At 48.8% G+C, this 26,280-nt stretch overlaps 2 protein-coding genes across 3 annotated transcripts; one reads left to right on the top strand and one right to left on the bottom strand.

The window, feature by feature from the left end:
- The first annotated feature begins 285 nt into the window (after positions 1-285).
- Positions 286-17,112, top strand: LOC143838641 (interleukin-2 receptor subunit alpha-like). Of its 2 annotated transcripts, none has more exons than XM_077340339.1 (7): positions 286-365; positions 6,783-6,965; positions 9,219-9,326; positions 10,912-11,139; positions 12,229-12,333; positions 14,329-14,389; positions 15,169-17,112. In XM_077340339.1, exons 1-6 carry the CDS (start codon positions 314-316, stop codon positions 14,361-14,363), a joined length of 711 nt encoding a protein of 236 aa, XP_077196454.1. In that variant the 5' UTR covers positions 286-313; the 3' UTR covers positions 14,364-14,389; positions 15,169-17,112. The 2 variants fall into 2 exon arrangements, with proteins under 2 accessions (XP_077196454.1, XP_077196453.1); XM_077340338.1 differs by lacking the exon at positions 286-365 and adding an exon at positions 2,119-2,553.
- An 88-nt stretch (positions 17,113-17,200) lies between these two features.
- On the bottom strand, positions 17,201-24,486 carry LOC143838639 (endonuclease domain-containing 1 protein-like). Its single transcript, XM_077340336.1, has 3 exons — positions 24,407-24,486; positions 21,497-21,796; positions 17,201-20,016 (listed from the first exon to the last, which is right to left on the bottom strand). The coding sequence occupies exons 2-3, from the start codon at positions 21,779-21,781 to the stop codon at positions 19,471-19,473; spliced, it is 831 nt and encodes a 276-aa protein (XP_077196451.1). The 5' UTR covers positions 21,782-21,796; positions 24,407-24,486; the 3' UTR covers positions 17,201-19,470.
- Positions 24,487-26,280: the final 1,794 nt, after the last annotated feature.

Below are 26,280 nucleotides of genomic sequence, written 5' to 3'. Positions count from 1 at the left end.
CGACATATTTCAGCTTTTCTCAACTTTGTTACCATCAAGAAACCCCTGGAATATTCTTCAGGCTTCGAGAAATCCAGAAGTGGCATGATTGTTTAGAATACGGTTGGGAAGCAGAGCTGTGGACACGCCCACCTGGGGTCCCTCCCCTGCCCACCCCTCCAGGCCCATCACTGGCCATTTGGGGGGAGGGTGGCAGGTGAACGTGACCATACACGGTCATATCACCTAACAAATGTTTAACAATATATCTGACTAAATCGGGCTTCTTTCTGCCTTCCAGGTCAGAGCTTCAAACTCCTTGAGATCTGGAAGTATGGACTGCAGTGTGGTACACCATAGACTCCATCTTCCAAAACGTCCTTCAGGTAAAGTAAGATGGATAGCCATGATAGCCTGTCGGTAACAGCAGAAAGGAGCAAGAGTTTCATGGAGTGAGAACCGCAATTCAAATATTGTGGACTCTTAATGGTTTTGGCCAGGATCCATCCTGCTACTGGATCATTTAAGTGGTCCAATCAGTTGGAACTTGGAGAACTCACACTGGGCCCATCACAGGTAACCCTACAGGGTGTATACGTTCAGGTGATGGCCTGTTGAGTTAGTTCAGTTGGTGCAATATAATAAAGAGCTGTTGTTTTGCCACATGAGCGACTTTGCACCTTATTGAACCCATTACTCAATAAGGACCTTAAACTTTGTGGCAGGGGGTGACCTTTCATGAGTCACTGCTTGGTTCTTCAGATAACAGATTTATGAAGATCTGAGCAGTTGCTCATGAAAGCTGGTACAGAGTCACAAATTCTGTGTGTTTACGGTGGTACTGGAGTTTAGCTCTTTTCTACGTTTTCTGCAGGGAAGCTGATCTCTGTAGTGTGGAGAAGAGCTGTAATGCTGGGGGATCCCCAAACCCCACCTAAGATGCTGGATTAGATGGACCCCTGGGCTAAATAAGCAGGGCTCTTCTAATGTTCTTAGGACGCTGGACTAGATGGACCACTGGTCTGATCCAGCAAGGCTCTTCTGATGTTCTTAGGATGCTGGACTAGATGGACCCCTGGTCTGATCCAGCAGGGCTCTTCTGATGTTCTTAGGATGCTGAGCTAGATGGACCACTGGTCTGATCCAGCAAGGCTCTTCTGATGTTCTTAGGATGCTGGACTAGATGGACCCCTGGTCTGATCCAGCAGGGCTCTTCTGATGTTCTTAGGATGCTGGACTAGATGGACCCCTGGTCTGATCCAGCAGGGCTCTTCTGATGTTCTTAGGATGCTGGACTAGATGGACCCCTGGTCTGATCCAGCAGTGCTCTTCTGATGTTCTTAGGATGCTGGACTAGATGGACCCCCGGGTCTGATCCAGCAGGGCTCTTCTGATGTTCTTAGGATGCTGGACTAGATGGGCCCCTGGTCTGATCCAGCAGGGCTCTTCTAATGTTCTTAGGATGCTGGACTAGATGGACCCCTGGTCTGATCCAGCAGGGCTCTTCTGATGTTCTTAGGATGCTGGACTAGATGGACTTCTAGCTGATTCAGAAGGGCTTTTCGTATGTTCTTAAGATGCTGGACTAGAGCCTGATCCAGGAGGGCTGTTCTTATATCCTTAAAAATATTGATCTGGATGAACCCCTGGGCTGATCCAGGAAAGCTCCTCTTATGTTTTTCAAATACTCGATTAGGTGGAGAGTTCAGGCTTGATTTAACGTAGAACCCCCCGACTCATCTTTCTGGGCAGCCCACGGTATCTGTAAAGCCATCCTCCCATGCCACATTCCAAAGGAATCAGCTTTCATCCTATCTATCTAAAAGTAATAAAAGGGAATATTGGGACATGAATCTACTTAATCAGGGTCGCCGCTTCTTTGTCTGTTTAGCAGTCCAAGAACTAGCAGAAATGTCCACTCGGGGCTAAGCTTACTCACAAGGTGCTCACCGCAGGTTGATGCCACTTCCTGCAAATTACTGTTAATAACTCTTGGGCAGGAACAGGACTTCCTGGAGGGAGTGCAGTTAACACCTGAGGAGAATCGTTTCAGCCCTCTGCAGACTCGAAAGGCCGGGGGCGGGTGGGATGTCAGATAGTCTGACTGAAGTGGTGACAGTTCCCAGATGGTTATCGAAACCTTCTCGTCTCTTCTGCCATTAGTCAGACCGAGGGCTTTCTGAGAAGGAGAGAAAACTCTTTTCCTCTCAGTTTGGTGTAGTGGTTAGGATCGGCGGCCTCTAATCCGGAGAGCCGGGTTTGATTCCGCACTGTTCCCCACGCAGCCAGCTGGGTGACCTTGAGCTCATCACAGTCCCGTTAGAGCTGTTTTCACAGAGCAGTTCTCTTAGAGCTCTCTCAGCCTCACTTACCTCACAAGCGTGTCTGTTGAGGGGAGAGAAAGGGAAGGTGATCGCATGCCACTTGAAGACTCCTTTGGGGAGTGAAAAGCGGGGTATAAAAACCAACTCTTCTTCTTCACTGGGGAGGGGTTTTGAAAAGACATGACCTGCTTTTGGTTGGGATTGCTCATTCTGACGTGGAGAACTTTCCAGCCTACTGAAGGGGCCAAAGGTAAGATTTGATTGTTGTTGGCGTCTAGTAGTTAAAATATGTGCAATGTACTCTAGATCAGTGGTCCCCAACCTTTTTATCAACGTGGAGGAGTCTTGACAATTTTAGTGAGACCTTGGGGGGGGGGTAGTCTTTTGCCAAGGGACGTTGCCACCGCTGCCGCCTGAGCCCCTGCTCCACTTGCTTTCCCGCTGGTGCCCCTGACTTCCCACCGCCCACTGGAGGGCGCTGCCAGCAGCAGCTGCACAGTGCCACACCGGGGGGGGGGGAGCCCCAGCCATGGTGGCCACTGGAGAGCACCAAAGGTGAGCCGGCAGCAGAGTGGCAGGGCAGCCCCTGAGGCAGCAACTGGAGAGGAGGAGGAGCCTCGGCCCAGTACCAACTGATCTACGGACCAGTACCATCTCCGGACCGGGGGTTGGGGTCAGCTGCTCTAGATGATTTGGATTCAGACATTGCTCCAGTGTCCTTTGCAGCGTCTCAATCGTGCTTCCAGTCTGGGTTTCAAATTCTACCCGGAAGCTCTCTGAGTGACCTTGGGCCAGTCATTCTCTCTGAGCCTGTCCCACCTCACAAGGTTGTTGCAAAGATAGAATAGGAAGGGGAGTACGGTGTGTGCTGCTCCAGGCTCAAAGGGGGCAGGGTAAAAAAATGGACTGACTCTTAAGGGAAAAGCCGTCCATGAATCTGGCACATTTATCAAAGGGATTGGCCACTGAATTGCAGAAGGCTTTTAGAACGGAGTCCACTGGCTGTTGTGGGTTTTCTGGCCTGTGTGGCCACGGCCTGGGGATTTTAGCCCCTGACAGTGGAACACAGAGAAGTGTGTCTTTCCGTGTCCTCCCTCAGTTATTGGTGAAACATCAGGGGCTAAAACTACCAGACGGAGGCCACACAGGCCAGAAAACCCACAACAGCCAGGCTGGGAATTCTTGGCGGAAATGCCATCTTTGAGTAAGTCAGGAGGGCTACCAGCCGCCACGTTTGGAAATGAATAGTCCTTTTATCATTTCATCCTTCTTCTGAGCCTTTCAGTTTTTAACTGTCTCTGCTTTCTGTTAGTTCTTGGGCGTTTTATGATGTTCATTTATCTCTGTAGTATCAACTGGACTGGAGACTCTCTGCCGGGGGAAATATGGGAGGTATTGAAATGTACACAATCAAAGTCAGGAGTTCTGCCTGGATACTGGCCTCAGGCCCCGCAACATAAACATTCAGGGGCCGTCTTCATCTAATGGGGATGGGGGTCTTGGGGGCAAGGTAGGGTGGAAAGCCAGCTTGGTGTAGTGGTTAGGAGTGCAGACATCTGGTGAGCCGGGTTTGATTCCCCGCTCCTCCCTTACATGCAACCAGCTGGGTGACCTTGGGCTCGCCACAGCACCGACAAAGCTGTTCTGATCGAGCAGGAATATCAGAGCTCTCTCACCTGCCTCGCAGGGTGTCTGTTGTGGGGAGAGGAAAGGGAAGGCGAATGGAAGCCGCTTTGAGCCTCCTTCAGGTAGAGAAAAGCGGCATAGAAGAACCAACTCTTCTTCTTCTTCAGTAATATCAGGGCTCTCTCAGCCTCACCTGCCTCACAGGGTGTCTGTTGTGGGGAGAGGAAAGGGAAGGGGATTGTAAGCCGCTTTGAGACTCCTTCTGGTAGAGAAAAGCGGCATATAAGAACCAACTCTTCTCTTCTAAAAGGATTTATTTTCAGCTTGGGTGAATTGCAAGCTGCACCCTGCAAGAGGCATCCTGCTTTATCTGCACCCCCCACTCCCAATGTATGCACAAGATCCTTAAGGGAGACAGGTACCCTCTTCACCCCAAAAAGCTTTGGAGAAGATGAGCCCCCCCCCCAAAAAAAGGTGTCCTTTTAGACCCAACCTCCCAGCTTTCTCCTGTGAAATCCCCGCAGCTCTGAGTTAGTGGATCTGCAATTCAACCATTTCCTGATAGGTTGTCCCTGCTTTTCCACGTTATGCTTGGGAAAGCTGAAATACCAGGCTCCTCAGTAGGCTAGGAAACTGAAGCACGACATATTTTCAGACTCAAAAGCATCTGGATTTTTAATTCTGGGGATGAGCTCTGAAAAACCTAACCTTCTCTCTGACTGGTTGTCCATGTTCTGCCAAGTTAGAAACAGGAAAGCTGAACTGCCAGTTTGATGGAGTGGTTAGGAGTGCGGACTTCTAACCTGGCATACCGGGTTCGATTCTGCGCTCCCCCACATGCATCCAGCTGGGTGACCTTGGGCTAGTCATAGCACTGATAAAGCTGTTCTGACCGAGCAGTGATATCAGGGCTCTCTCATTCTCACCCACCCCACAGGGTGTCTGTTGTGGGGAGAGGAAAGGGAAGGCAACTATAAGCTGCTTTGAGACTCCTTCGGGTAGAGAAAAGTGGCATATAAGAACCAACTCTTCTTCTAATAGACTAGATTAGGAAACAAAAACATGGCATATACCAATTCCAAAAGTACGACTCTGAAGAATGTGTATTTTTAAATCTGCCGCATGATGGGACGTGTACACACCCAAGTATTGGTCAGCGTATGCATACAAGATTTCATGCTCCCTTGTGGTTAAATGTTTAAGAGCAGCTGATGTGAATCTAAAGAACCAGGTTTGACTCCCCTTTCCTCCCCATGCAGCCAGTGGGGTGACCTTGTGCTAGTCACAGTTCTCTTAGAGCTGTTCTTGCAGATAAGTTCTCTCAGAGCTGTCTGTCGTGGGGAGAGGAAGGGAAAGGAGTTCATAAGCCGCTGTGGGACTTGAAAAGTGGGTTTTAAAAACCAGTTCTTCTGATCAAATCTTAACCAGTTCTACCTGCCCCGAATAGCCTAACAAGAAAAGGCTGGCCAGGTGACTACAGCACCTGAATGGTATGGTTTTTCCCCCCCATCTCCTTTCTGCAGCCCATCAGCAATTTGTGGCCTCGGCAGGGACACTTTATTCGAAAGAATTAACCACACGCTTTAACCGCAGAGATGAAAATGAAAGTATTGCAGAATGTAAAAGTGCTCAGCAAGCAATGCCCTCAGCCACCCAGAGGTGTGTCCGTTCAGACTTCAAACGTTTCTTTCGGGCAGGGGGGAGATGGGAATCTCCTTTTCTCCGGCTCTCGAAACTCACAACCTTTTAAAACTCCCAGCTTTCCCCGCCCCTTGGCTCCCTGAAACCACAACCAACCATGAAGGGAAACTGAATTGAATGACTCAGAAGAGTTTCTCAGAACAAAGCAAGAAAAAAAAAGGAAATAATTCCCCCCCCCCCTCTGGACCTTGAGAACCGGTGAGGGGCATTTAATGATTAAGAACATCAGGAGAGCCCTGCTGAGTCAGACCAGGGGTCCATCTAGTCCAGCCTCCTGTCTCACACAGTGGCCAGCCAGTTCCTCTGGAGGGCCAACAACAGAGCAGAGAGTACAGTGCGTGCAGTAAAAGGACTCTTCTTACATTACAATGGCATGTGAGCATAGATTTTATGAAAGAGCAGGGTTTGTCAAGCGCATGGGGGGAGCCATGTGGGCATACATCTGTAAGCAAATGAGCTTTATGCATTGGCACAGCCTTTCCCAACTTTTTTACCATTGAGAAACCCCTGAAACAATCTTCTGGCTCTGAGAAGCCCCAGAAGTGGCACCATCGTGCAGAATATGGCTGGGAAGCAGAGCTGTGGACACGCCCACCCAGGGCCCCTCCCCTTCTCACCCCCCTCCAGGCCCACCTTGGCCATTTTGGGAGGGAGGGCGAGTTGACTTGACCATATATGGTCATCAATGTTTAACAAATATATTGAAAAATTAACTCCCTCCCAATCAGGAAACCCTTCCAGGGCTGCCAAGAAATCCTGGGGTCTCACAAAACCCTGGTTGAGAAAGCCTGCCTGAGCAACAGTTAGGGTTGCTAAACCTTGGGAAGTTCTGGGACACTTTGGGGATGGGACCTGGGGGAGGTGTTAGGATCCCAGTGGGGCATTATGCCCAAGAGTCCACCTCCCAAATCTGCCATTTTCTCCAAAGCTGGTCTCCATCATCTGGAGATCCGTTCTAATACTGGAGAATCTCCAGATGCCACCTGGAGGTTGGAAACCCTGGCTCCCGTGGGGTCTGCTGGCCAGCATGCCCCTTTCCCACACTGATGCTCCAAAGTGCATTGACTGGGTACGCTGAAAAGGCCCCTCCAGGTCCGGTTTCGAATGCTCGCTGCTGTGTTTCCGCTGGCACACCTTTTTCTTCCTTTGCAGACAAATGTCCCCCTCCTCTCGCCGTTGAGCTTGCTGAATTCTTTGCAGAGTCGTATAAGGTTGGCACAGAGGTGAAGTACGAATGTGAGAAAGGCTACAAGAGGAAAAGCGGGCAGGCGCGGTTCATTAAGTGCAGCTCTGAGCAGGACGGGTTCGGCCGGTGGACCACTGTGGAGTGCATAGGTGAGGAGCTGCAGTTCCAAGTGCGTTTTGGTGCTCCATCCCCCTCTTTGGTTTGTGGGGACTTTAGGATTTGGCTCAGTGCTCAGGCCCTCCAGAGGAACAGAGCTGCAGAGTCACAGAGCATTTTGAAAGTATTCCGTTATTTGTGGACTAGGGACAAAGCCCGTTGCAGCCAGGAATACAATGGGTGCTAGAGCGTCAGGGCAGGAGCAGGCCTGGGCCTCGAGCAGATGGAGGGCCAGGCAGCAGCGAGGCATTGGGTGGAGGTGCTCTCCCCCCCACCCCCGGGCTTCCTCCACGTCTCCTCACAGTGGCTGCCCTCCCCTCCAGCGCTGAGGATAGGGCTCCCCCCACCCAATTACTATGCACTGGCTGCCTGCCTTCCTGGTGGCAGGCATGGGCCTAGCTGGCCTGCACAGCTGCCCGAGCGGGAAGCTCGGAGGTGGGCACAGATGAGGCCAGGGCTGTGCCTCCCCCCAAGTCCCAGCACAGCCACCCAAGCTGGATGCTCAGAGGTGGGAGAGGCTGGGGCTGTGCCCACCCCAACTCCCAACTGCTGGCTCAGCTGCCTGAGGAGAGTCCAGCGAGATCCCGCCTCTACAGGGGCTCTCTCTGCCCCACTTCACTCCACTAGACTACAAAACCTAACCTATCCCCCTCTGCAGGATCTTATAGAGCAGGGGTAGTCAACCTGTGGTCCTCCAGATGTCCATGGACTACAATTCCCATGAGCCCCTGCCAGCATTTGCTGGCAGGGGCTCATGGGAATTGTAGTCCATGGACATCTGGAGGACCACAGGTTGACTACCCCTGTTATAGAGCAATCGCCTCACCACCTCCCCTCAGTCCCAACAGGTCCAGCAAGTGGGTGTTTTCAGATGGACCAGACTAGTCCAGTTATTCTCTTCACCACTAGGTGGCGGTGGAGAGAGGTCTCCAGGTCCTGGAGCTACTAGTGCCTCTGGGTTTTGGTTTTCAGTTTTTAATTAGTATCTTAGTTCAGTGGTCCCCAAGCTTTTTATTACCGGGGGCCACTCAACGCCGGGGACCACTCTCCGGGGACCACTCAATGCCTTTTACTGATGCCCAGTGGGGGGGTAGTTTACTCCTCTACTCTCAGCCACTGCCCTAACGCTCTCTGATCGCTATGGTAATGTTTAAACATCCCTTCAAAATAAGATACAGACACGCCACAACAATGAACCTAAGGAACATTTTATTTTCATGGAAATTTTAACTCATGACAATGGCAAATCCATGGGAACCCTGAGCTTGTTTCTCTGCAACGAGATAGTCCCGTCTGGGAGTGATGGGAGACAAGGACACCCAAAGTGTGTTGTAAAGGGCTGGGGGGGGATGAAGTAAAGGGCCGGGGGGGGGGGGAGAAGGTGTCCTTCGTGGCCCACCTCCAATTAGTCGAAGGACCACATGTGGTCCGCAGCCCACAGGTTGGGGATCGCTATCTTAGCTGGTAGGTTAGATTCAAGTGGGGAGCACAACAAAATCAGAGTCCTGTGGCACCTCTAAGACCAACAAAGGTTTATTCCAGCCGTGAGCTTTCGAGTGCAAGCACTCTTCCTCAGAGATTTCATGTCATGTAATAAAATAAATACTCAGCAAAGAGATTGGTGCCTCTGTGTTAATTTGGGGGGTGGGGGGAGGTTGGGTAGGGCGATTGTTTTTGGAGGGTGGGCAAGGTTTGGGAGGTTTAGGGTGGGATATTAGTGCAGCTGGGGAGAGAGAGCTAATTTGGTAGGTTAGTGGGATTTAGTCCCTCTCCGCGAGAGCATGGAGACAGGGGGACTGTTATCTGGGTGGGGGGGCTTGGTGGGGCCAGCATACCAACAGTGATGGGCCAGGGCCGATATGGCAGGGGGACGAGGCTGGACAATAGAAGAATTGGGAGCGCTGTAGTTCGCACTCAATCCTCTCCTAACCTACATCCCATCCCCAAATATGTGAAGGTGGAGGCTGGGGGGGGGTTCCGACCTTGATCCCATGCAATGCAAGGTCAATTAACAATAAGGCCTCGACTTCCTCTTTTCCTTTAGCCCTGCTTCCCCAAGCTTCAACTAAAAAAAAAGTCCAGGTATTTCCCAATCCAGAGCTGGAAACCCTACCTCCTAATGCCCTTTGCTTCCAACAATCCTTTCTTACCTGCAGTGGAATCACGGACAGCCCAACCCAGGCATTCATCAGGCTAGAATGCCTACCTTGTTTACAGAAATGCTTTCCTTTCTTTTTCCTGCCCAGTGGATCCCAACCTGCCTCTTCCCCCCTTGACACAGCCTACGACACAAACTGAGGAAGGGAATGAAAAGGCGGACGGCCTCCCAACCACTGGCCAGCCTCTGATGAAAGGTGAAATCGTGTCTTTGTCTTTTGCTTTTGCTGTGCTAACTGTGGAAGAAGATCGACATATCTGGGGGACCTTCCTGCTAGTGCCATAGCAATCCCTACCTAACCATTACACATTCTGAGGTTCTTCAAAGTATTACCACAGGACGGCCCTGCGAGAACACACTTTTCTCTCTCTGGTTCGTATTTGATCAGTTTGCTTTGGTTGTAGTCTGCCTATCTTAGGACTATAAGAGCCCCGCTGGATCAAACCAATGGTCCTTCTAGTCCATTGCTCTGGACAGCTAACAACAGGGCAAGGAGGCCGAGGCCTTCTTAAGAAATCAGAAGAGCCCTGCTGGGTCAGACCAGTGGCCAATTTATAGTGTCGAAATCCTGTCTCACACAGAGGTTAACCAGCCTTTTTTCAACCAGGGCTTCATGAAACCATGGCGTTTCTTGACGGCCCTGCAAGGGTTTCCCAAATGGGTGGGAGTTAATTATTAATATATTTTTAAAAATTTGTTAAACTTTTACTGGGCAACGTGACCATATATCAGTGGTTCTCAACATTCCTAATGCCGTGACCCTTTAATCCAGTTCCTCATGTTGTGGTCACCCCCAACCATGAAATTATGCAAGGGTTCTTTCGCAGAAATTAAACCAAATCTGACCAATGGCGTGAGGATCCATGGTTCATGATTGTATATAAATTGCTTTTCCCCTGGGGTTTCTCAGTTCAGCTCTGCCTCTTGACCCACCATGCCGATCTTGTTCTTTTCTGCTGCTCCAGACAGACTAATGCTCTATCTCGATCTACCCCGCAAGGCTGCTGTGTGGATGGCGCCCCCCCCCCTCCCCGGCCAAGCTGCTTGCCCTGCCACAACCCCTGTGAAAGGGTCGTTCAACCCCCACTGCCATATATGGTCATATTGACCCACCCTCCCCTCCCAAAGTGGCCAATGATCAGCCTGGAGGGGGTGGGAAGGCGTGTCCACAGCTCTGCTTCCCAACCACATTCTGCACGATTGCATGACTTCTGGGGTTTTGTGAAACCTCAAGAATGTTTCAGGGGTTTCTCAATTGTAAAAAAGTTGAGGAAGGCTTCTCTAGATGGCCAGCAACGGCATAGAGGCCAAGGTCTTGTGCTTACAGTGCCCCCTGGCTCTGGGATTCAGGGGATTAGTGCCCCTGAAGGTGGAGGTTCTGCTGAGTCACTCTGGCCAGGAGCCACTGACAGCCTTGTCCTCCATGAATCTGCCCTTCTACTCCCTCTCTGATTCCTCCCTATTCCAACATCTGGTGGAGCCGTGTGGTTATAAATCACTATCAGTAATAGTGGGCGTGATAGTGATTAATTGCAGAGGTTTCTTTTTTAATCGCAACTTTAACTTGTTATTTATAGCTGTTCATTTTATTGGTTTTATTGAGTTTTTAGATGGTATAAATCGCCCCGAGACGGTATTCCGAGAGGGGCGGTATGTAAATCCCTAAGTAAATAAATAATAAGGACAAGCGAATGCAACATTCAGGAGTTAGCAAGACACTTCAGCTCCTAACTGAAAGGAACATCATGCTTCATTTCCCCTTCCACCCTGTTCACCGGTAGGTTTCTGTGGAGTCCTCAACCCCCCAAAGCAGGTGAAGGCTGTGTCGACGACCTACACGGTGGGCCAGGAACTGCAGTACCGGTGCAGGGACGGATACCAAGCCAGGAGTCCTATCTTTGGAAGGAGCACATGTCAGAATGTCAACAAACAAATAGTTTGGAGCAAGTTGCGGCTGCGTTGCACCAATGACACCACGTCCTTTGGAGAGGACATCCGCTCAGAAATGGGTAAAGTGATGACTATTTATTTATTCATTTATTGTTAAATTTATATATTGTTAAATTTCTTTCCCGCCACCAATTGGTGGCCAGGTTACAACATGAACTGTAATTGACTCATCTGATTACAATGAAGTGTAATTGACTCATCGGACTACAATGAACTGTAATTGACTCAGACTACAATGAACGGTAAATGACTCATCCAAGACCTTATGGGTTGTCCGAGATCCTGAAGAGCAGTGGATGGCCCAGGATTCAAAGGGAAATTGTTCTTTATCCAAGAGATTAAAATGTGGAATTCTCTGCCAGGGGATGTAGTGATGGCCACAGGCACAAAGGGCTTTAAATGGGGAATAGCCAGATTTGTGGGGGAGAGGTGTAACAGCAGCTCCTAGCCATGGGGACTGAAGGGCAACTTCACACTCTGAAGCGCAATGCCTCTGAATCCCAGGGCCAGGAGGCAACATCAAGGGAAGGCCTTGGCCTCTCTGCCCCATTGTTGGGCCTTCAAAGAAACTGGCTGGCCATTGTGTGAGACAGAATGCTAGATTAAATGAATCAATGATCTGATCCAGCAGGGCCAATGTTCTTATGAAGGCCTTGGCCCCTGTGCCCTGCGGTTGGCCCTCCAGAGGAACTGTGAGACAGGATGCTGGCCTAACAGGACCACTGGACTGATTCCCAGTCTGCCCCCTCAACATCTCTAAACATGGGTAGTAGAGCTGGGGTCAACCTCCTCTAGAGCAAGGGTAGTCAACCGGTGGTCCTCCAGATGTTCATGGACTCCAATTCCCATGAGCCCCTGCCAGCAAACGCTGGCAGGGGCTCATGGGAATTGTAGTCCATGAACATCTGGAGGACCACCGGTTGACTACCCCTTCTCTAGAGAGCTGCTGAAAACCATTGACCAGTTGGTCTGGTCTTGTATACCGACAATGCCTTTGCCGTTTGGTAGTGCTTGTCCACACAAACACAGCCCTAACCCATCCGTCTGGTTCCTGATGTGCCGTGTTTCAAGAGGTTTTATCCCTTGAGGTTTTGCCCAGCATTTGGAAGCATGCTACAAACACAGCCCGTCTTTCTTTCTCTCTTTAGGCACTCCCCATGTCCCCATTCATGAAGTTGTCACAGCTACTGAAACTGGGACAGGAGGACACCCAAGACTCACCAGTTCTGCAGCTCTGATTTACACTGCCTCAGGTACCCACGATGCAGTTCGGGGCGGTTCCCCCATTTTCACTCCTTCTCAATATTGGTTCTCTCTGGGGGTTTGCCTTCTTTTACTCCACAAGATTAAGTGGGGTGGAATTTTGAAAAGTCCAACCCATGTGTGGGTAGAGGAATTAAGCCCCCCTCTCTTGGGTAAATCTGAGTTAGGGCTGTGGAAGCCTGAAATCTGTTGGAATAGGCAAGATCTGTAGTATGCATGATTCAAAAAGATTTTGGAAGAGATGTGCAGTCTATTTAGATCAGGAACTTCCTGGTATTTTCCAAATAATCTCCCACATTCTGATTGGCTCGATTGGTGACTTCCTGTTCTCTTGAGATCACTTCTTTCCTATTTGCCTTCAGATGAGGAACAATTAGTCGGTTAGACTGCTAAGTCTCTCTCTCTCTCTCTCTCTCTAAAGTTGTTTCAATTCTCAAAAAACTTATTTATTCCCTAAGCAGGTGGTGCTATACCCCTTTGCATATTTAAACTCTGCCTACAACATTTACCCTTTCAAAACACTGATTCAATCATGGATCTCCCGACATCTTCTGTCCTGACCTGATGTAAGATGTTATTTTTTTAATTGACTTCATTTATTCCTTGCTTTCCTCCTCACTGGGGACCCCAAGAACATCCTTTCATACATTTTACATTTACAACAAACCTGTCAGGTAGATCAGGCTGAGAATATGCAATTGATTCGGAAAGAAGAAGGAAAAGGAGGAGTCCCCAGTGTTCTCCAAAGCCTTCCTTGGTTTCCACAAATTGTTTTGAGATTGTGAGTCTTCTGAGTGGCTGCCAGGGAACTGCTTAAAATAACACTGTTGCAGGCAGTAGCCATACTATCATGTTGGGTTTCTTCTCCCTTATTCTATTCTCCAAATGTACTTTTAAAATCACTCCTCCTTGGTACTTGGGCATTCTGTGTGTGTGTGTGTGTAGTTCCACCCCCTGCAGCAGCCATTTTGTGGCTGGTTCCATGTCCTGTGGCAGCCATTTTGTGGTTGTGTCTGTGGTGTTTGGCTCCTCTGTACAGTGGAGGTGGAAGTGGGTCCGTGGTCTGCCTGAAGGCCACAGAAATACAGCAGGCAGGAAGTCTCCCACACCTCCTTTAAGGGGTAGAAACAGCCAGGCAGGGAAAAACTTCAACTTATCAACGGCTGAGAGTCCTGACTACCAACAGCCCAGATTCAGGAGGACAGCCATGATGGTCTGAAGCCACAGAACAATGTTTGAGTCTGAACAGCCTGGCACAGTAGTTAAGAGCAACAGACTCTAATCTGGGTTTGATTTCCCCACTCCTCTTCCACATACAGCCTGCTGGGTGACCTTGGGCCAGTCACAGTTCTCTCAGAGCTCTCTCAGCCTCAACTGCTTCACGGGGTACCTGCTGTAGCTAGGAGAATGGGAGGGTGATAGCAAGCTGCTTTGGTATCTATGTGACCCATGTGACCTGGAAGTCTAATATTTGAGCAAAATATGATACAAGCCATATTTACCATAGAGGTAAATGGTATGACATCTACCATAGAGGTAAGATGGTATGACATCTAAGTCATATGGGCAGTAAGGTAAGCACTCGGGAGAACTGCATAGAATCCTAGAGTGGGAAGGGGCCATCCAGCCCAACCCCTTAATCAAGGCAGGATCAGCCTGAAACATCCAGGAGAAGGATCTGTCCAGCCGCTGCTTGAAGACAGCCAGTGAGGGGGAGCTCCCCACCTCCTTAGGCAGCCCATTCCCCTGCTGAACTAGACTCCTAGAATCCTAGAGTGGGAAAGGGGTCACAAAGGCCATCTAGTCTCACCCCCTGCTCAAGGCAGAGTCAACCTAAAGCATCCAGGATAAGGATCTGTCTAGCTGCTGCTTGAAGATGGCCAGTGATGGCCAGACCTCTCTCCCCGGCTGGTTTGTGAGCTATAATCCAATGCTCTGACCACGTCTAATCTGGAAAATATTTAAATTGTTTTATGTCTTGGCAGTTGTTTTTGCAATCTCTGTGATGCCTGCCCTATGATGAAGAGCGGCCTCAAGAAATCTGGGGTAAGTGTCTAACAATGGCGCCTTTTGTGGTTAAAAGAATCCCGTCATGTATGTAGAGATCCATAAGCTATTGCTGCCGAAAGCAAGATAGGCCGGGTTAACGCATGCAGGGGAATTAGATGGTGGAGCCCTGACGTGGTAGAACAGACTGTACCACAGGGAAGGGTTTCCAGTACAATCAAAGAAGCTCTTTTGGTGGATATGGGAGAGAGGGCCTTTTCAGTGGCAGCCCCGTGGCTATGGAACAAGTTTCCCCAGGGAGTTCCACCTGGCCCCCCTTCCCTGATGATCTTCAAGAGGCATTTTTATTTAGGGCCAACGTTTGGTTAAGTTTACTAACAGTCCCAAGGAGTGGTTTTAAACTTGTATGTTTTAAAATCTATTTTATTTGCCATTTTTTCCTCTATGTTCTTAAGCCTTCTTGAGCTCTGTTAAGGGAGAGAGGTGGCTAACAAATGATTAAATTAAATGAATGGTCCACCACCTGCAGCCTGAAGGGCATGAACATATTGGAATCATGACCTCAGTCATCTTGTTTACCCTCACTGACCTTAATTTTGGCTGGAGTTCTGCTGTGCTCGGATCCTTGCTCAGTCTTTATTTTTTTTTGCTGAAGAGTTCTTTTGCGCTCAGAAGCTTGCACAGTTTTATGTCACTTTGGGTTGGTCCTGCTGCAGAGTTTTCAGCGGCGGATGCTTATAATCAATAAGGTGGGGAGGGAATCGTTGCCGTGTCTTTTCCACCCCCCCACCTCCTAATAATTTTGTGTCTTGCTATAGAGTACAGAAGAGACCCAGGACTGAGGAAAAGCTACATGATTCATCACAGTGATTTCACATCTGCAAAACGTAACCTATCTAACAAAACAAAATTTGGAAGCCTGCATCCTGATATAGAAAGAAAGGATATCATTTTTTAAAAATATATCATAGGGGTTGATTCTGCAGTATTGGGATGGGGAGTGACTTCTACAGCGGATATTGCCCTAGAGCAGGGGTGGCCAAAACTGTGGCTCTCCAGAGGTCCACGGACTACAATTACCATGAGCCCCTGCATGCAGAGGCTCATGGTAACTGTAGTCCATGGACCTCTGGAAAGCCACAGTTTGGCCACCCCTGCCATAGAGTCTACAATGCAAAGCAACCATTTTGTCCAGGGGAATGGAAATCTCTGGTCTGGAGATGTGTTCTTATTTTGGGAGATCTGTAGGCCCACCTGGAAATCGACAAACCTACAGAATTTGGGGAGGCCTCCAAGCCTGTATTATAGCTTTCAGCGGCTATCAAGGTGCCAGGGAGTTTATTAGATATAGCAATGGTTTGAGTTTCTGAGCTCTGTGATCAAAAGAATCTCTGGCTTTTGTAGGAACGTGGCTGCAAGCTCTCTTGCTGTTGGCCCCTTGACTCCGGAACACCCTACGGCTGTTTCCCTGCTGCCTAGCAAAAGTACTGAACGCAGGAGAAAATATTTATCCTCTTCCAGGTTTTTTTTTAATCATTGTTAATTTTGTTCTTTCTTATCTTCCTGTTCTTTTGATTCAAAGGCCAACTTTGTAGCTCTTGTAATGTGGGTTTATGGATGTTTTTCCGTATTACTGGCTAACTTCCTAAAGAACAGAATCTATCATTTTTCTTCTCTGTTGCTAATTCTTGGTGCATTTCTTACACTGCTAATTCTGTTCTTGCTCTTAACAAGTCATCCAAGGGAGCGTTGCCAGACCTCCCCTCCCTCCACCCAGTGGTGGCGAGGGTCCCCTACTGCCAGTAGGGAGATTTATCCTGAAAAATAGGGATATCCATCCAATAGGAAGCAACGTGACTAGATTACTGCCTATGTGACCTGGCAGTAAGAACACATCCAGGATGTTGGGAGGATGGGGGGAAAAACTCTGGTATTTGGGCCAAAACTCTATGGTAGAAGCCAAATTTACCATTGAGGTTTTGCCCAAATACCAGAGCATCAACTGACATCTTGAACCTGATGACATCACTTCCAGGTTATGTGGGTGGAGATATGGACATCTTACTGTATGGAAAATGGACCTCCCTGCTTCTCCCAGTAAGTGCCCATCCCCTCTGCTTTGTCAGGAGGGACTTGCAACCCTATTCCAAGGGGGCAGAGTGTCTGGGAATGTGACAAAAACGGCTGACTTCATTTTGCTTAAACTATGTTGTACCTTTATTGCTGTGTGACCCGTAATTGGGCAGGGGGGTGGAACTAGGTGGCTTGTATGGCCCCTTCCAACTCTATGATTCTATAATCTGTTCCAAAGAACATTCGATTTTTGCTTTGTACTTATCGACAGCTGCAAGGCTGGTTTTTCCCAAAGTCTTGAAATGGAAGTTTAGCCTGCTAAAGAAAGAAGACTGCCTAAATAAAGTTAAAGAAATGTATAAGTCATTAAACTGAGTTGCACGAACCCCAAGATCCAGAGAAGTTTATGAGAATTTGGGATCCTGTGACATTGAAAATCGGAAATGTATAAACTAGTAAATACTTTCCTTTCTTAGTATCAAACTCTGGTTGAAATTTTCTTTTTTTGTCAACTTGTGTAATATTGGGTATCTTTCTTCTTGCATGATTTATAACCTTATTCATTTCTGTACATGCATCTGGATGCTAGCTTTATCCATTGGTTTTTGCGGTAAAATATTTAAAAAATAACAAAACTGCGTGCCATTCTGAAGGCTGTGATTCTTTTAAATAAAGAACTGAATTTCATATTTTGTTGTCTTTGTTGAAACCCTTTAGGGGTCATACCGTCTAAGCCCTCCAACTATTTCTTTTGAGAATACCGATGACCAGGGCAGAGTCTGCACTTACTTTCTTTATTCCATTGTCAATCCTGTTGAATTCAGATCGCTTTGAACTCGGGTCTTCCTCTTTCCCCCCCTCCCCATTGAAACAGGAAAATCTTCTGCACGTGGTTAAGATAGTTCAGAAGGTGGGAGGGAGCCAAGCCTCTTTCTTTCTTTTCTTGAAGGGGGGGGGGGAGAGGAGCCAAGCAGGGAGCCTCTTTCTTTTCTTGGAGGGGTGGGGGAGAGGATCGAAAAAGGCAGAGGAGGGAGGAAAAATCCAGGACCGACAGAAGTTGAGAGAAATTAAGGGCTTCTCCTTTAAGGCAAGTGTGTCACATGACCAGGTGTAGCCTATCAGAGGTTCTCTACCACTGAGCTTTCTTTCCCAATCTGGATATTGAGGATTAAAAGTACTCTGAGATACCGCACAATAAAGGTAGGGTCACTCCGGATCAATCCTTCTTGCTGCAGAAGGAAAATTTAAATCGCCCAAAATCCAAACGGAAATCGCATTCTGTGTAGAGAGCAGGGACTGAATCGACCTGGGGTTGGAATAAAAGCTCTGTGCAGTTTACACCCAGGTTAAAAAGATCAGGAGAGACAGACCTACAGTTAGTCAGTTAGGCTGCTAGGACTATCCATCTCCCCTCTTTACAAATTCGTTTGTCTTTAAGCAACTGGTGCTCTCGCCCTCATCTGCATAATTAAACTCTGCCAAGCCATGCGCCCCTGCCCATCCCAATGGACTGACACTTTGGGAGCTCCTCATGTTCTCTCTCTGGCTGTTCCAGCCTGTGTCCAGTCATATAATTGCAGCCAGAAAGACCAGCTGGCGGTTTGCGGGGTCGGAGCGGGGGAGGAAAACATTATATAAATGACATCAAAAGACTAGTAATTTTCCTTGGTGGTAACTACAGACAGATCAGATAGACCCGGCAAGCATTTGGGTGGGTGCAACAATCTCACTGTTCCAGTTATTACATGAACTGGCGGATCTTGCAGTTCCTTGGAATGACCCCTTTGATGCTAAAAGACAGACAGGTATTTATTCTTTTTCAAGTCGAGAGCAAGGAAAACCTTGCAAATCAAACTTTGATTTGATTCACATGCTCTTGTCTGATGAAAGAGGGAAGGCCGAAGGACTTAGAATCATAGAATCATGTTGGAAGGGACATCCTGGGTCATCTAGTCCAACCCCCTGCTCTCACAACCCTATTGCTCATCCACTGTCACCTGCCACCCCCTTGAACCTTCACAGAATCAGCCTCTCTGTCAGATGGCTATCCAGCCTTTGTTTAAAAATCTCCAAAGATGGAGAACCCACCACCTCCCGAGGAAGCCTGTTCCACTGAGAAAACACTCTGACTGTCAGGAACGTCTTCTGGATGTTTAGATGGAATTTCTTTTGAATTAATTTCATCCCATTGGTTCTGGTCCATTCGTCCAGGGCAAGAGAGAAGAACTCTGTTCCACCGTCTATATGGCAGCCTTTTAAATACTTGAAGATGTTTATCAGATCCCTTGGGTTTGTCTAGTTTGGAGAAGAGGAATTGGAGGAGGGGACCTCTTAGAGGAAGGAAGAGAAGGCGCTGGCCAGATAGGACCATTGGTCTGATCCAGCAGGGCTCTTCTTAGGCGCTTAGGAAAGCCTCTTTGCCCTGCTGTTGACAGCCAGAGGAACTACAGCCTAGAGATCTCCAGGGTAACAACTAATCACCAGACAACAGTAGTCTGAGGATGCACTGCAGTTCCAGGGGATCCCCAGGTCCCTCCTGGAGGCTGGCATCCCTAGGCTACAGACATCAGTTCCCCTGGCAGAAAATAGCAACTATGGTATTGTATCCCTCAAGGGTCCCTTCCCTCCCAACCTTTGCCCATCCCAGGCTCCACCTCCAAAATCTCCAGGAATATCTCAACCATAGATCCAGAGCAGGGAAATTAGCCAGCCCCATCCCTCCATTTAGATCTCGGGCTTCAGCTTGAGATATTTGACACCAAACAGCTTGGAGAAGAGGTGACCTACAAATTGGGTTAATGTAAGCTCTGGGATGGAGCTCTGCGTTGGGAGATACCTGGAGGTTTTTGAGTGGAGAGCAGACTATGGGGAAAGGCTGGAACTCAACAGAGAATGACCCCATAGAATCGACCCATCAAAGCGGCCATTTTCTCCGGGGGAACTGATCATGGTCTACTGAAGATGGTGTGTACCAGCGGGAAATTTCCGGGTGGCCCTGGGAGGTTGGCAACCCTGCTTGTTACCACTTGAAGGACGTGGCCAGTGTCTTATTCCCGGGGGCAATCACTGTGAAAGAGCAAGACAGATTTCAGCTGATACAGCTCAGCCAGCTCCTCCTCCAGCTCACCCAGATTGAGCTCTTCTACCCTGTTCTCATTGTTTGCGGCAATGGCGGCCCAGGACCTCAGGTGGTTGTTGTCTATGTAACAGCAGGCCGCAGACCAGACGTGGCTGGGTTTGTTCACCCTCCCGCCGGCTATGTAGTTGTTCCCCGGCACCGCCCCCACCACGGCAAAGGTTTTCTTGCACCCTTGGGTGTACCTCCGCGTAGTCCTATGCTCATACTTGTTCCAGGAGCCACTGTTGAGCTTGATAAATTGAGGCACGATGTTGGTCAAGGTGAAGGTGGATTGTTTGGCATCCAGGTTGGGCTGGTGACCGTTGGGATTCAGGTGGCCCCGGTTGTAACCGATCAGGTGCTTGTAATCTTGGTGGATGGCCTGGCTGTACTGAAGCTGTGCCTTTGTAGCCCAGGATTTTCGGAGGAGGGCCCCTTCAGAAGTCATTTCAGGTTGCAACCATAAATCGACAAGCTAAGAAGAAGAAGAAGAAGAAGAAGAAGAAGAAGAAGAGTTGGTTCTTATCTGCTGCTTTTCTCTACCTGAAGGAGTCTCAAAGCGGCTTACAGTCACCTTCCCTTTCCTCTCCCCACAACAGACACCCTGTGAGGGAGGGGAGGCTGAGAGAGCCCTGAGATTACTGAAGAAGAAGAGTTGGTTCTTATTTGCTGCTTTTCTCTACCTGAAGGAGTCTCAAAGCAGCTTACAGTCACCTTCCCTTTCCTCTCCCCACAACAGACACCCTGTGAGGGAGGGGAGGCTGAGAGAGCCCTGAGATTACTGAAGAAGAAGAAGAGTTGGTTCTTATATGCTGCTTTTCTCTACTCGAAGGAGTCTCAGAGCGGATTAAAGTCACCTTCCCTTTCCTCTCCCCACCACAGACACCCTGTGAGGAAGGGGAGGCTGAGAGAACCCTGACATTCCTGCTCAGTCAGAACAACTGTATCAGTGTTGTGGTGAGCCCAAGGTCACCCAGCTGGCTACATGTGGGGAAGCAGGGAATCAAATCCGACTTGCCAGTTTAGAAGTCTGCACTCCTAACCAAGCTGGAAGACAGGAGAGACACAGGGAGCTGGAGTTAAAATAACAATAGAGTGTTTTCTGCATTCTAATTTTCCTTGCCTGTCAGTTCCTGCGACATCATCATCATAATTTATTTGGTTTATATCCCATCCCTTACTAAGCATCTCGGGGCGGGTAAAAGCACTGCTAAAATCATCATCATCATTCGTTCCTCTTAAATAAAACAGTAAAGCCACTTGGAGGCCATCCCTGTCTGGAATCGGGGCCAACAGCGATTGGCCCCTCACCCAGACTGACAACCACTCCAGCCAGCCAGCCAGTCAAGTGAGGGACCAATCAGCAGGCGCAAACCCTCACGACTGCTTGGAGCTCCAGCCTGACCTGCCCCCCCCCCACTCACCACTTGCCTCGCTGGAGCTCCCACCCCGACCTCCCCTCCACATGCAACCAGCTGGGTGACCATGGGCTAGTCACAGCCCTGATAGTGCTGTTCTCACAGAGCAGTAATATCAGCGCTCTCTCAGGCCCAACTACCCCACAGGGTGTCTGTTGTAGGGAGAGGAAAGGGAAGGCGACTGTAAGCCACTTTGAGACTCCTTCAGGTAGGGAAAAGCAGCATTTAAGAACCAACTCTTCTTCTTCCACCCGTCTTCTAAAGTTGCCAGCTCCAGGTTCAGAAATACTTGGCTATTTTGGGGGCGGAGCCTAAGGAGGGCAGAGTTTGGGAGGGGCTTCAGCTGCATATAGTGCCAATAAAGTCCACCTTCCAAAGCAGCCATTCTCTTCAGGGGAGACTGATCTTGATCATTTGGAGATCAATTGTAATAGCTGAAAATCTCCAGGTACCTCCTGGAGGTTGGCAACCCTAGCTGAGGGCAGGGACCAGCCAGAGGTGTGCCAAGGCTTCAAGGCACTCCTTCCCCCATCTTACCTGAGGTTCCACCAACCATTTACTGGGTCTCTTTGCCCGCCCAGGTATGTAGATGTAGGCCGAATAGACAGGAATGCGGTTTTCTTGGTCGTACAGCGTTGCGTAACGGTACTGGTTTTTGTAACGCTGGCAGATTGGAACCATGTAGGAGGCCATGAGTCCAATTCGTGGAGGGGTTTCCTGGAAGAAAAACTGGGGGCAGGTATCTTCGAACGATTCCACCACCTCTGCCTCCCCTGGAGTGGTGTGCCAGCCCACACAGACGAAAAGAAGCAGCAGCAACATGGTGGACACTGACCACTAAGAGAGGCAAAACAAAACACAAATTCAAGAAAATGTGGCTTCCGGAGGTGGGAGGGTGTGTGTTTTGGGCAGGCGGTTGTCCTGGCTGGATTATTTTTGTCCTTCTCTTTTCCAAGGGCCAATTTAGATGTGACACTTTCTCTGTGGCGGCTACAAGGACAATGCTGCCATTTTGAAATGTTCTGAGGGCCTGCAGCATGGTTAGGCTGAGGGGGTTCTTGTACCTTCAGATTCAGTTTATTATGGTTATCTAAAGGTAAAGTTAAAGGTATCCCCTGTGCAAGCACCGAGTCATGTCTGACCCTTGGGGTGACGCCCTCCAGCGTTTTCATGGCAGACTCAATACGGGGTGGTTTGCCAGTGCCTTCCCCAGTCATTACCGTTTACCCCCAGCAAGCAAGCTGGGTCCTCATTTTACCGACCTCGAAAGGATGGAAGGCTGAGTCAACCCTGAGCCGGCTGCTGGGACTGAACTCCCAGACTCATGGGCAGAGCTTTCAGACGGCTGCCTTACCACTCTGCGCCACAAGAGGCTCTTTTTCTAGAAACAGCTAAAGGTAAAGGTATCCCCTGTGCAAGCACCGAGTCATGTCTGACCCTTAGGGTGATGCCCTCTAGCGTTTTCATGGCAGACTCAATACGGGGTGGTTTGCCAGTGCCTTCCCCAGTCATTACCGTTTACCCCCCAGCAAGCTGGGTACTCATTTTACCGACCTCGGAAGGATGGAAGGCTGAGTCGACCTTGAGCCGGCTGCTGGGACTGAACTCCCAGACTCATGGGCAGAGCTTTCAGACGGCTGCCTTACCACTCTGCACCACAAGAGGCTCTTATGGTTATCTAGCCAGGTAATAATACTATAAAACGTTTTTATAGCGATCTAATAAAGACTACAGGTAGTTTTGCGGAATGATAATCCAATAACCACTAGTAGAGAGAAAAACTCTACAAATATCTGAAAATTCGACAAAGCCTTTGAACAGATTAAGAAAGCGAATGATATAAAATGACTAAGAGGAAAACTATTTTTGAATTACCTGATTAGACAATAATATTTAATCAAAATAAATAAAAATTAAATAAAAATTGATAAAATGCATACAAATAGATGCTTAAAATCATTGAATGTTTTGTATTCATTTGACGTAGCTTAATTGTTCTTACACAGAATTTTGCAACTGTTCTAGTGAGTTGAGGATTAATCCCGGAGAGAAATTTCCTCAGCTGCTTTTAAACTGCTGGAATAGCTCAGGGGCAAACATTTCAGCACTTGATTGTGGGAGGGGGGGGGGTTGTGCCTTATTCAACCATGATCTGGGCCCTCATAGAATTAGTAATGTTTTATTGTATTTATTTAATTAATTTGTTCCCCACCTTTCTTCCCCGCAGGGACCCAAAGTAGATTTTTTTCCTCCTCCATTTTATTCTCACAACAACCCAGTGAGGTAGGCTACACTGAGAGATTGTACGATTAGAACCCCTGTCTCCCAGCTACTAGACAGACACTCTTAACAGCAATGCTACACTGGCTCTCATAATCCCATTTTTCACTGCGTTTGTCATCCTTGTGGCCACCATGAGGACCCGGTCACTTCTAAATTGGCGCCCAAAAAACGGTCCTGTGTTGCCAGATAAATTCAGCCTCTCATGAGCAGTAATCGTATTTAATTCGGGTGCTGACTGCAAAGAATTCTTAACTTTCCTCTGAGCTGCAAAGCGAAGATAAGATAAGCATTGATTAATACCAGAAAAGTCACCAGCTGCTCCACTGGGCCTCCAGCGATCTCTGGGGGAGGTTAGAAGATCTCTCTTGCCACTGGCTGCTTTATGTGCAGACAGGGAAGGTACAAAGTTCAGTGGTTGAGGATCTGCTTGGCTCGCAAAGGGTCCCAGGCTCAAACCCCAGAATCTCCAGTTGAAAAGGTCCAGGTGGCAGTGATGGAAAAGACTTCAGCCTGAGACCCTGGAGAACTGTGGGAAGGGGCGTAGCTCAAGTGGGAAAGCCTCTGCTTGGCATGCAGAAGTCCCGGGTTCAATCCCTGGCATCTGCAAGTGGTAGAAACCTGCTAACACTCCAAGTACACAATGCCAACCTCGATACACTCTAAGGCAGCTTCATACGTCATGTCTGGTAGACAGAATTTCGGCCCGCCAAAGGGAGCATTTTCTGCTCAGAGTGGCAGCTCCTGCCCAGGGTCTCCGTCTTTCCCATCCCCTGCTGCCTGGCCTTTTCTAACTGGAGATGCCGGGGATTGAACCTGCGACCTTCTGCAGGCAAAGCAGATGCTCTCCCACTGATCCACAGCCCCTGTTCTCCGTTTTCTGTTTTGGTTACCTACCACAGAATCATGCAGCCAATCCCGCTGAAGTTCAATCCTGCTGGCCAGAGATCTTAACAGCTTTCCAGATTTACCAGAAGGAAACAATCTCCTGTAAACAGCATCTGTCTTAATGACAGCCATTGTGAGTCCTGCTAAAACAGTTCCCTTTCTCCTCCCGCAACCGCTGACTTCTTACGAATGTCACTCACTGCTTTGACCCGCTACCGCCTCTCTTTTTCAGGAGAGGCTCGAACGAGGGTTTTTAAATAGAGAAGGAAACTGTTTTACCTCTTGGAAAGCGTATGCTGGGTGGGTTGATTTTTGCCTTCAGGGAGAACCTGAAAGTGCAAGGTTTCGACTTGGGCATTCTGCTTAAATAGCATTCTGGCAAAAGAGGAGGCTATTGTAGGGGATGGACTTCCCCTGCTGGTTGTTTGAAGGATGTCCTCATAGGGGTGGGACCAGGGTCCAAATGGGAATGTGGCTTTTTCAGAACAGGGATTTCTCAAGGTGCGAATCCTTTCCCTGGCAAAGGCCCTGTTTTACGGGGGAAAGGTACGTATTTAACATCTGTGGCTACCTTGTTGAGAAACGGCACAGATAAGTGAGTAACCAAACACAGAACAATTTATTCTTTTCAGCCTCCTTTTTCTCACAACCCTGGCCTGGAAATTTGTCAGAAGTTATATATGTATAACCTGCTGTAATGTCGTAATGCCGTTCCCCCCCACCAGCATGTTGCCTCCTGGTGTAACCCTGGGGGAGACAGATATTTGGGGTATACCTTATCAGGAAGAAAAGGCGCAATTTCCCCAGAAAGACTGGAGGCCTAAAGCTGTAAGGAGAAGCCCTCTCCCCTCAGAAGCACTCCTTTGTATAAAAAATATCTTAACCATAGGCCCTCAAATAATATTGAAAGGGCCATGTAGGCGGCCCTGTCCGGTCCCGGACAGCCACCCCGCCCGGGTGATGTCCAGATCAGCGGGCCAATCTGGATGTGCCCAGTAAAGCTGAGTGTCTTCAGATTGGGCCAGCCCCTGGAGTGCCCGCCTCCAGGAGCCGAGCACATGGTCCAATCCGGATTGGATGGCTGTGCCACCCAGACACCACGTGGACCACGGGCCCTCCAGTGAGGAGGCCACGCACCTGGGGAAGCCCCCCTCGTTGGGGGAAAGGGGGCCGGGGATGGTTTCCCCACGGCCCACCAAGCACACCTGGCTACAGGGAAGCCGTGGGCTCACTGGGGGGGCAGGGGGCTGAGGGTCGCTTCAGGCACACTTGGTGTGCCACAGGGAAACAGCCACAGCAGAGCGGGCCCTTTCAAAGCCCGTTCTTATGAACGGGCTTTGAAGCTAGTCTATTAATATTTTAGGTAGGAAAGGTTATTATACTAATTACTGGAAGGTGGGATTGTGTTTATATCAATTGTCTGTTGTTCTGGATTTTGACTGCTGCTGGGATTATTGGAAATGAAGGTTATATGCTATTAGCCAGAAGCTGTAAGGAGAAGCCCTCTCCCCTCAGAATCACTCCTTTGTTTGAAAACTATCTATTAACATTCGAGGGATTCTGCTGCTGTTTGTCTCCTGATGCCTTCCATGTGAATGCAAAGATAGCAGAGACTTCTGTGAGGGACAGAAGATCTTCCAAGACAGCCCAGCTGCAAGTTGGTGCTTCTTCAAGGGACTGCCTTAACAGAGGTCAGAAGGTCTGCCCGAATACAACAGGCCTAAATTGTTAACTCTTGGTTGCTGTGAGATGTGTTGAATATTGTTCCAAAGATGGTTGTTGTTAGATGTGTTGAATATTGTTCCAAAGATGATATCTCTTGAAGTTGGGTTATAGTTATTTTCATAAATGCAAGAGTCACAAGATGGGATCACACGGTCATAGATTTCTTTTTGAAATACAAAGAAATTATTTTTGATATTGTTGTTTAAACTGAATAGGTTACACTGGCACTGGGATTCAGAGGTTGACTGCCTCTGAATGTGGAGGCTCCTTCTAATCCCCATGATGAGCAGCCTCTGATTATGTTTAGTGACTTTTTAAACCTGGCTGTGGCTGCCACCATCACTGCCTCTTCCCCTGGGCCAGTCACACCCTCTCCACTTAACCTGCCTTGTTGTGAAGACAGAATAGGAGGAGGGAGAATCAGATAC

This window comes from Paroedura picta, chromosome 5, assembly GCF_049243985.1.
Source record: "Paroedura picta isolate Pp20150507F chromosome 5, Ppicta_v3.0, whole genome shotgun sequence".
Lineage (NCBI taxonomy): Eukaryota > Metazoa > Chordata > Lepidosauria > Squamata > Gekkonidae > Paroedura > Paroedura picta.
Note: the sequence above shows the minus strand (reverse complement) of the source record. Positions and strands in the feature narration are given on the sequence as shown.